At 39.3% G+C, this 11,481-nt stretch overlaps 1 protein-coding gene across 2 annotated transcripts in view; it reads right to left on the bottom strand.

Moving 5' to 3' along the window:
* Nucleotides 1-11,481, bottom strand: part of vps50 (VPS50 EARP/GARPII complex subunit) — a 99,885-nt gene that overhangs the window by 18,291 nt on the left and 70,113 nt on the right. For both annotated transcript variants that reach the window (XM_035681124.1, XM_035681125.1), the window contains one exon: nucleotides 11,333-11,413. In XM_035681124.1, coding sequence (XP_035537017.1) covers nucleotides 11,333-11,413 — 81 coding nt within the window. The remainder of the gene's footprint in view (nucleotides 1-11,332; nucleotides 11,414-11,481) is intronic.

The raw sequence follows: 11,481 nt of genomic DNA, 5'->3' as shown, positions 1-11,481 counted from the left end.
AAAAAGAGGCGGCTACATATTAAAGAGCTGTAATTCCTAAACCCTTCCTCCAATCTGGATTTGAATACCCTCAAATTAAAGCTTAGAGTCTGCACTTTAAGCCCATGTTGATTATATAACTGTATCTTGAATGTTTTAGTAAACAGCTAAAATAACAGAACTTGTGTCAGTGTCCAAATATATATGGACCTACCTGTATATTCTACTAAATTTAAGAAAATATTGAAGCTAAAACTATTGTTTGGTCATTTTAGCAAAAAAGTCCCAAAGATTCTCTGGTTTCACCTTCCCAAATGAAAAGATTTGCTGCATTTCTCTGTTTTATGTCATAGTAAATGGAAATGGAATTTTACCATTGTTTTACATATCACATTTTAAACAATTAATAAATTAAAGAGAAAAACGGAAAAGAAAAGGCAGATTAATTCATAAATAATCGTTTGTTGCAGTCCGAGAAATTATACCTTAAAGGCAGTAATTTAATCTTTCATACACTACCTGCAATCATGCTACGGTAAATACTCATTAGTTTAAGATTGACAAGTTGACATTAGCGGGTGACATTAAATCCCTTACAAAGTCAATCCATTATTAATGGTTTCCTGTTCACAATGTGTGAGAGGAAAAGAAATCAAAGTTTTGACAAACGCGAAATGAACATGAATCCGGTATTAGCCATAGTAAGGCGCTGCATTGACTTTATAATTACAACCATATAAATGATTTCCTCAGTGAAAAAATATGTCATGTGCATCCAAGCATGGTAAAACAGTTCTCCAATGAAATGCATTTCCCAGAGCACACGCACTCTTCACTCAGCAGATATTCACAAATCACACAACTGTTCAGAGGACATTTTACAAATAGCCAGAAGCAGCTTCTTTTCTACACGCCTGACATAGATTTGGCAGGTTATGAGAAGGAAAATATGGTTTTTTATTAATTTCTCACTGTGAAGACGTTCACCTCAGTGCACTAATGTAAATGATCATCATCTTCTGACTGAGTTTAACACAGACAGAGAACCTGGGGCACTAAGTGACCTCTGTAAAAACAAGAAATAAAGATTAATAAAAAAAAGTGTAGTGTAGTGAGCCATGGCAAACAATAAGAGAAATGACTGTATGGAAATTAAGAATATTCCCATAACAGGTCTGGCTGGACTATTTTGTCTCTATGACTACAGTAAGCATTTTATCTACCATGCTTATTATTATCACTCATTGGCTCATGTCTCACAAACACTGCTAATAAAGGTATGGAAGCCCAGCTACCAAAACTCCAACCTGCTATCCCCATGAACAGACCTTTATTTTGAAATATGATCAGTTTAATAAGATACCATAGCTGATGAGGCTTTCTTCAGACCAACAGCCACATTAGCAAGTGAGGCCAAAAGTTGGTTTCAAGCCCTGCAGGTAATAAACAAGGTTGGCATCCTTCGAGGAGGGTTAGCCGCAGTGTACAATTTGTTCAACACTGGTACAAAGGAACAGAAAGCAGTCTGCTAATAAAAGATCTCAAATCAAGTTACTGACTAAAAACAAGCCAGGAGGCCCACTGAAGCCTACTACAAGTAAGTGGTGCTTGAAAAATGTCCATTGGTGACTTCCCAATAGAATAGAATAATGATACTGTGCGTGTGTAATATGTAGCGCATATTCTGTAAAAAAGAGAATAACTCAACATGCCTTCTTTAAACAAACTCCATTAAATGAACCTACTGTACAACAGCAGACTGAAGTTTAATTAATGAATGGGAAGTAGTTTGGGAGTAATCTACACAATTATGTCAGGACGGAGGCAGTAGGAGGTCTTCACTAATAACACAATAATTAAAATTTCCCTTGCACCCAAAATTAAATAGTTTGTTTGAGACAAAAGTAATGACAGAACAAATTAAAGAGTTATAGAGATAGAGATATCAGGACAATATTTTGAGAACACCACCAACCATGCAGATCTTGAAAAGAAACTCCCACTACCATCAGCAATATTTCTCAGTTTCCAAATGCATACAGTTAAAAAGCCTTTTTAACATTACCAGATACTGAATATTAACAACTTGTAACAATGCTGGTTATGATGTGTTACATGTAATGATATAACACTACAAGAAAAATAATGTAATAAATCCAATAAATGTTGCATGGATATGATAATACTAATAGAGTCACATTTACTATGTAAGATTTTGTCACACTTGTGACAGACTTAATTTTTTGATTAGCAGCAGCGCTTCTGGAGAAATCCAATCATAATATAGTGTGTACAATGACACAGAAACTAATGTAACTAACGTTGGCTATGTTATGGGTTTGCAAAAGCACCAGCCCGAGACAGCGATAGAACTCTGCTGTTAGTATAGCTAACATCACAACAGCAGCATTTCTCTGCAAAGTAATCTGAATGTCCGTGGGCAAGTGATTTAACATAACCTGACAAACAAATCCTGGCTCTTACTGTGGCTCGATGTGATCTACTTTATTTCGCTTTTACAGAGCCAAGGCTGTGTACAAACAGCACACACAAAGAACAGAAAGCTAGCAGAGTGTGAGGACAATTACTTACCCCACCTTTAATAAATTAGTTGGGATGTGTTTAAATGTAAAAAAAGGAAGGAAGGAATTTGATGTAAGATATCTATTACTTTAATAATCCAGTTTTCTGTTGTTAATTCTGATGATTAACCCAGTAACAAGACAAGAATACATGAGTAAAATGACCATGAGTAACTGGACTTTACACTTTGTGAAAAGTCGTGATGAGGTGAGGTCTCTTTAAAGATAAACAATTACAAGTTTCCTTGTAGAAAAGCGAGATGGCATTTTTAGCTAGCAGAGCGCATCACAGCAGCGTTAAATACAACCCTTTAGCCTTCCTGCTATGCTAGCCATTAGCCCCTTTGCAAGTGTGGTAGAACAGCAGCTAAGGAGCTTTGCATGCGTTGGGCTACTATATTTCCATCTCCCCTCCCTATCCATATCAACAGCCAATGTCGTCCATTTCATTAAACTGAATACTTCTTGTGAAAAATAATCAAAGCTCACCAATGAGGTTTGAACAAAAAAAATGTGCTGCCTATTGTATTAGAGAAAAGGAAATATATGTGTGGGTGTCTGAATGCTCAGCGTTATCTGAACTGAAGTAACAAAATGGGGGCCAAAAAGTAGGAGTGGAGGGAGAGAACAATTATTTTCTTTGTGTGCTCACCGTGTTTTAATTATCTGTCTGGCACTGGTGCTCAGATAGAAGTGGCCCTTGAGTTAATGAACCATTATAAGACCTTTTTGCTAAACGACGAGTAAAACCGTGACTGAAACTTCCCTGTGACTGACAGATAGTTTCTGTCTTTTGTTATTTTTTTTAAAAAGAGACCTCTCTGCCCCTGGATAACACTTAAAGTAATTCAAACCTTTGACTTCATCCGTCACAGATATGACTAAAGGGCACTTTAATGACTTAAGTTACACTTCAGTGTGCCAAGCTGAAGAAGAAGACACCACCTACTCAGTTATGAGTCTTTCTACACTGACATACAGAATGAACACAATAACAAGCATACAATGAATCTAAATGATCTAGAACTGACAACATTATGCTGTGAGGAGGAGATTTTGGTACTTATTAAAGACATTTAGTTTGACTCTTACTATTGTTAATGAACTCATTCTCTGGGTGTAAGTGACAGCAGAAGCTAAACCATCAGGAATAAAATTTAAGAAATATGCTAATCTAAGGCAAAGGGGCAAATTAATGGAAAATGTATGAATCACAAACATCATCACAACAGATCCAATACTTTCTTTATTTATCGCCTTTTAGGACTTCGGCTTTTGCCCATTATGCTTGATGCACACTTAATACACTTGAAAAAACGTTCAATGTTATTAATACTGGCAAGAGGCCATCATTACAAACCAAATGCCTATGTCTTAATACCTAAACATATCTGCCTAGTTTATTCGTGCTTCTGGTCGGGTGGTCTCTGTTTAATTTCATCTTTCTTTCTGTTTGCATCCACAGACACTACAGTTAAAGTCAAGCTATGCCCTTCCAGTCTTTGTCCTCCTGTCATTTTTGGCAATGGTAGCGCAGATACAGCAGAGTCTCAGTCATGCTGTAGTGTTGTGTCCTTACCATCAGGCACTGCGAAGACTTTGATCAAAAATCAAAGTGAACAGTGCAAAACATAAAAGGGTGAGTCAGAATGTGGAAGTAATGGCAAGCGAGAGTTTATATATAAAAAGTTATTTCTGGTGTTTATAGAAAATAAAGACGTGTATGCCAAAAGACAAAAACAGCTCAGAAAAAAAAACCCAACTGAGAATGTCAGCGCTTCAAAAGACATTTCATTGCAACTGCACTTATTTGAAGCCAAACCATAATTTGATCAGCAATTTTAGAGAGCAGCATCACCCAAAAGCCTTCGATGAGGATTTCTTTAGTTGATTCTGTCAGCTTTACTAACATACAGTTGATAAAGAACATCTTGCCACAGTCTAAAAATCAACTTCAATGTCCTTGAGGTTCTTTGTATTGTGTGGACAGTCGAAAGTAAAAAAAGGTTTCCAGCATTGTTAAATATGAAGACATCAAGCGTCTAATTCAGGGAGCTTATCTACCCTTGTGTAATGATTAGAAATTAAGCCCTGGAATTCCCAATTAAAAAAAGAATAAGTATAAAAATTAATAACCAGGGAGGGAGTTAATAACAGATACAAGCAAAGCTTTGAATAAGACTAAAAACCAGGGGTATAGCAGTTGCTTGATGACTATCAATCTTTTTTGTTTTTCCTCAGATCAAAGACAAGATGTTGTGATATTTACCCAGATGAAAAATGATTCTCAATGAGGATAGACAGATGTATATTGTGTGTGTATATGTACAATAATTGTGTGTGTTAGGACTCAACTATAATGAGATTCTTCTAAGCTTTATGGTATTCATATGGGACATGTAATCTTTTTCCCATAATGCCTCAGGGGGACAGTGGCACTTAAGTTTTGTATCAATCAGGATGAAGAGTGCATTTTAGCTCCACAGGGAAAAACTCAACCAGCTTCCATTCCAAGTCTCATCTCTCTGTAGTGTATTTTAGGTTTTGTATACATACTTTTTCATTTCGTTGAACACAAAACCAACCATATGCTCACTTCCAGCATCTCCCATACAAAATGTAGGGAAGGCAAACTATAGCTGTTGGCTCCCTCATTACAGTTAAGTAGCTACAGTTTACATTGCGGGCCATTGGTTTCACTGGCTTGGACAAATTCTCTGTCTCACTAAAGTGCTGAGTCAGGCCCACCTCTGCTAGAGCATCTTTTTTTTCATGGGGTTTTACTACACACACGTCCACTGGATGATTTGTTGTGTGCAGCTCAATTTTGAGCAACAGCCCGAGGGAGTTTTGAGGTGGGTATAGGAAGCCCTATCTGTCAGCAGCAGCAGACACCTGAAGAGAGACGGGAGCTCCCTCTCAGTATCAAATTTGCTGGATCCATCATTTGAACTGTGTGAAGTGAGATTATATACACCTTGGGGATGGGCTAGAAGTAGTCCTCAACGGAAGTGTGGGAAAATATATGAAAATACAATGGAATACTTAAAGGCCTTAAAACTTTTTTAATTAGCTTCAAAAATATATGATGGCAGTTTGCTTATGCTGCTCGCACTTTTATTCATACTGGATCCAAGCACACACGAGCTGAACGGACAGTTTTCATTAGTGTATAATCATTGTGTTTTTGTTACCTTAGAATGAGCTGTTTTTATCTACAAAGAAGTCCAGCATGTTGAACCACCATGTTTCTACAGTAGCCCAGAACGGACAAACCAAACACTGGCTCTACACTTTTTTTTCACGGCCACCGTAGTTTTTCCTACACACTTAGAAGGTAAGCAGTATACAATTGGCTGAAATCTGCAATTGCACCGCTAGATGTCACTGAAACTTACACACATTTTTCAGGTACTTTAAAATTCACATAACACGTCTCTTGATACAGCAATTTATTAAAATGGCTGATTTCCTAAACTTGACTATAATCGAGCATCAGAATTCACCTACATGTAAAATAACTAGCTTATTAATCGATTAATCTGCAGCACTAGTTATAACTGACCATTTAAGACATTTATCAAAAAGAAAATCACTGGTTTTAGCTTCTCAAATGCTTGATCATTTTAGGTTATGGTGCCCCTTGGCTCTGGCACCTTTTAAATACTAGCAAAAGAGCTAGAACCTAAGATCAGTGGCCTTCGCAGGACACAAACTTAACAAACATAACTTTTAAATATTATTCCCAAGCAAAAATGAAATAAAAAAAGAATTAATTTGAATGGTTCTGTAAACTCTAGGAGCTTGATAATTCTGTAATCACCCTTGTCACGGAGGAAGCTTCCAGCTGAGGGAGTTGAAAAGTGATCTCTCAGTTGAAGTGTCTCAATCTATCGTGATTGACTGCTTACTCCTCTCCAATCCATTCCATAGAGAGTTATGGCCAAGTCGAGTGGACTGGCTGCCAGGCAATTACTGTCAAGTGGATCCTATTGCACCTCTTTGTCACTCTAATACTAGAAATTTGGTTCTCATTAGATGAATGTCAAATGGAATTAAGGCCTTCATTTATTTTGTGCGACACTGCCTGGCACCTCAAAGCCCATCTTCGGCAATTTTTTTTCCCATAGCTGCTGGTCCATTCACCTGCTTTGGCTTAACTAAAACGCGCCAAGATACAAGGGAAAAAACAACTTGTAATACTTGAATTAAGAAAGCTGAACATGAACAAACCAAACTGACGTTTAAAGAGGAGAATGCAAAATACAAATGAAAGAATTTAAATTAAAAGTGCATCCATTCTGCTCATTGCAATGTTCGTCACGCTGGGAGATGTGATGAGTCATCGGCAGAAGTTGATGAGAAGTTGCAGACAGGAAGCGGGAGGTGCCCTATCCATGGGGATCAACTGTCTCCTCACAGATAAGGAGCATGACCTACAGTGATACTGTGTGCATGTGTTCCACTGACGTCCCAACAAAACGTCAATACTTGTGATATCCTACTACAGCATAGACATTCACACCATGGAGCTTAATTATGATCCATAATCCCTGTCAAATGGCAATCCCCTCTGGTTCGTTGCACCATTCACAGAGAGAGACAGCAGGCCACAACAAAGAGGCCAGTCTGGACAGTGATGTGCCCTCGTGAGAGACGCAGAACTAATGACTGGGTTCAGTGTGAAAGAAAATCTAGTGTGTGTGTGTGTGTGTGGTGTGATGTGTGTTGGTGCTGTGGTGGTGTGTGTGTGTGTGTGTGACATTAGCCAGTGCCTCTCATGAGAGGCAAAGTGCCAGTGTGTGTCTGTAGGCTGTGCCAACCCAGTGTAGCGAACCACAACCGCAACACATGCTTAGGGATTATCACTCTGCTACTGGGAGACAGACAGGAAGGGAGCGTGAAAAGTGTGTTGGACAGCGGGGGTTAAATGTAGTAGTGACATACAGTAGCACCACAAACCTGAATGTTTGTTACTTTGTCTGTGAAAGTTTGCATTCTCTTGGTATGTGTGTGTGTGAAGGGAATAGTTTGTCAGTGTGTGTGTTTTTTGTGAACATCTCTGCAAGCACCCTTCACTGCCAGATTACCGGTGCCAACACAGAAATTACCCCGGCTTCTAATTTCTGTGTCAGTGCCAAGCCTGAAAAAGAGTCCCACTCTACACTGAAGCCGAGTACCCACAAGCGGATGTATACACACACACATATAACACAATTGTGGGTTTTAGGACTCACAACAAAGAGAAAAGGAAATCAAACACAATTTCCAGCCTGTATGATCTTATCTTCATGCCTGGGCCGATTTTGAACACTGAAATAAATACACAAACACACCATTGTATATTCAGTCGGAAGCACCAATAAACTGGGAGGAACGATACAAGCAGTTGTTTGTGCTGAGAGTCGAGAGGCATGTAATCACTGGCACACAGCTGCTAAAGAGAAGAAGGCGATAGGACAAACAGATAAAATGGATAGAGGGAAAAAATGAGAGGAATGAGCAAAAGAGTTGGGAAAACAAGTGAGAGAAATGGGTTGACTGATTGAACGGGTAAATACTGGTGGTTTGAATACTGAGAGAAGCAAAAGGATGGTGAACCAGTGGTGGCCTTGCAATTATGGCAGTTCTCTTCACAACGTTGCCTGCAGCAACGGCTCTAAACAGCTGTCATAGCTGAACTATCTGGCAGCAACTATACGGCCACAGATGTAGTTCATGGCATTATTCTGATACAGCTTTGTCATCTAACCTGCCCCGAGCAACATCATTAGAGGATTTGGGGGGTTTTTTTGAGCAAGGATTGTAAGCAAAACGTTGTTTTATGTGACAGCTGATTCCTTTCAAGTAAAACAATTCAGTTTCATATTCAGGTAAGGATATGCATTAGAATTTTCAAACTGGCGACAGCGCATGTGATTAAACATTATGTAACAAGTGTTTTGTGGGAAACGTTGAAGGCAATTACGTCTCTGCCACTCTCAGAAGTTTCTCCCTAACCTCACAACCTTCTAAACATTCTCAATGATATATTCAAAGCCAAAAGCGAGTGAACTCAAATTGAAAAGCGTCAAAACCAGACGAGCGACGGGGTTTCGAAAAGGTAATCAAGAATAACGCAGGCGGAGAAACAGAACATAAACGGGGGGGATGATCTTTTACGTTTTTTCCCCGTGGAACTCCAAATTTGAGCTGAAGCCACTCGGTACCTGAGGCGAGATGAGATGGAATCTCGCTGCCGTTCATATGGGACTCAGAGTCATTACCAGCACACTGGTTTTGGGATCAAACAGTTGCGACGGCAAATCAGGAGAACAAAACCGTAAGGATTCGGCGGCTCAATTGAAATGCAGTGTGCAATTAACTTTATAATCTGTTTACAAATGAGGTCTACCCTGCTGCAATCTCTGGAGTGTGTGGGTGTGTGTATTTGTATGCAGGTGCGGAAGTGCATTTGTGTACTCGATGTGAATTCATGCACCCTCTCACTTTGGACTGAAGTCGCCTATATTAAAAAAGGGAGTTATAATCCATATGTCACATAGCAGCTGCTTTTTTTAAGCAGTATACATTCAATATGCATTAATACTTTTAATGGAAGAGTGTGTGTGAAGTTTATGTGTGAGGATCATAGATGTGAAACACAGAAGAGCAGAGAGAGGGAGGGAGATGGAGAGGGAAAAAAGGGAGTTCTGTGTTAGTTTGGAAAATAGGGCATCTTTCCACATTGAATGATTTATCGAGATGAGCTAAAATAGTTTTGCATATGAGAAAGGGCAGACTAAAAGCATTTGCCAATACATTAGAGAGTGGATGGGTTTTGTTACAAAGCCAGAGTCTGAGAACACAGTCTGTGATAGCCACAAAGTGATATGATTATGCTCATCTGAAATATGTATGTGTGTGCACCTGCTAAAGATTTAGCATCGTTTTGTGTCTTAAGATAACTCTCACTCACAAAAACCCACACACATCACGGCATATCACACGTTTTCATGCTTTATCTCCAGATAGAGGATAAACATATTCTCAACTGAATGCAGCTGAGCACCGAGCTCATCTGACATTTGAAAATGACTAACAACTTAGCCAGAAAATTACTGGGGTGTAAATAGTTGCTACAGTGCCCCCCTGAGGGAAGAAAAACTTGTCGCTGCATCACACTGTTTAATACAATTTAAAGTTTTGATTGTTTATTATTCTTTTCTGGGTTTTTGACTTTTATCTGTTTTCTTCCCTGGCTTCTCCTTCTCCTCAGAGCAGCCAATAAACATCACAGCCAAGAGCCGGCGCTTGCTATCACAGCAAACTGCCATTATGCTGTCAAATAAATGCTTTGTCTTAAACAGGCGCTTTAGATGCTGTGTGGAAAGAGCCGATAATATCTGCATGCAAAGGTGATGCTGGTTGAGAAAACGCTTACTTCACATTCTGATGGGATATGCATTAAAGATGAGACTGGTGTTGATGGTTGCCATGACAGCTTGTCATCTGATTGTTACTGGCACTGACACTCACCTGACAACTTAACAAAATCCAAATCAGTGATCAAGTGGCTGCCACCTCTTTTCTTAAAGTTGCACAAATGTTTAAGATCAAGGAAGAACAACACCAAATGGCGCATTTAATAGTTGCAGCCTGGTTTGTGGTGTTATGCAAGTGTACAGATGAAATTAGAAGAGATATTTGAGAGAGAGAGACAGAAAGCCCCACAGATTCTCAGAAAATGAAAAATGAAATGACATTATTCAGGATCTTACCATGGGAAAAGAATACATTTTCTTTTTCATTTTCACAGCTGAGGTATTGTGGAGTATTGTGAATCACAATTTGTGACATATGATAAAAATCTAATTTAACAACGCATAAGAATTATTGGCCTCTTTATTTTCCAACACAAGCAGCTCTGGGCTGTATATTTGTCTGTAATAAAAGCTGAGCTAATGTTGCCTGTTTTCTAGAACTTCAGAACTGGACACTTCTGAATAACAATAACAGACACATGTACGACATATTGTTAAATTAATAAAAGCTGGATCTTAGTATAAAAATTTGAATCCAAGGACGAATGACTAAAATATGAGTTCAGTGAGCCATTCACTCACACACAGGGACATGACTCATTGCGTTTTCTCACTAAACATCCATATTTCCAAGGTAGCAAAACTTCAGTGGCTTTGCAGATTCGGGCCAGATTAAGTAGCAGGGCTTATTTGAGCACAGGCCAAAAAGGACAGTCTAATACGGAGAAAAATTAAAGGCAGAAGCGAGAGATGACACTTGTATCACCATGTAACAGAGGAGACAGACTGTAGACAGATACGCTATCAGATAAAAGTATAGGGAGTGTGGGCTGCAGCAGGCTAATTGTCACTATGTAGTATTACAGAAGGGAGTAGTGATTGAGACTAATGGAATAACACACACATCCACCCTGGTGTGGCCACCTAAACAGAGGGAGATGTGTATGTGTGAGTGACCACTGGCCAGATAATGATGACCCATAATGCATTTTGTGGCGACACAGGCTACGTGCACTCTCATCAACGTGACCACACATATGGTCGGGATGGATAGAGTGGATGTGCAAAAAAAATACAGAGGCATAAAGAGGAAAGAGGCACATAAGGATGAGGGGAGGGGAGGGGAGGGGAGGGTGGAGAGAGGATGTTTGTGTCAGAGAATGAGACAGGCGATGAGGTAATGAGCAATGGTTTAAAAGAAAGAAAGGGAAAAAGTGTGAGAGAAGAGGAGGAGAGTTACAGTCTTACCATGTCAATGAGGCTCTCCTGGATCCGGTTCAGTGTGGTTCTCAGTCGGCTGCTGATAAGGCCCAGACCCGATGACTCATACTGTAGAACACACACACACACACACACACACACACACACACACAGTTAAGAGTCTGCACCATGCACAA

Source organism: Morone saxatilis, unplaced genomic scaffold (assembly GCF_004916995.1).
Source record: "Morone saxatilis isolate NCDOM2014 unplaced genomic scaffold, NCSU_SB_2.0 Contig9, whole genome shotgun sequence".
Lineage (NCBI taxonomy): Eukaryota > Metazoa > Chordata > Actinopteri > Moronidae > Morone > Morone saxatilis.
Note: the sequence above shows the minus strand (reverse complement) of the source record. Positions and strands in the feature narration are given on the sequence as shown.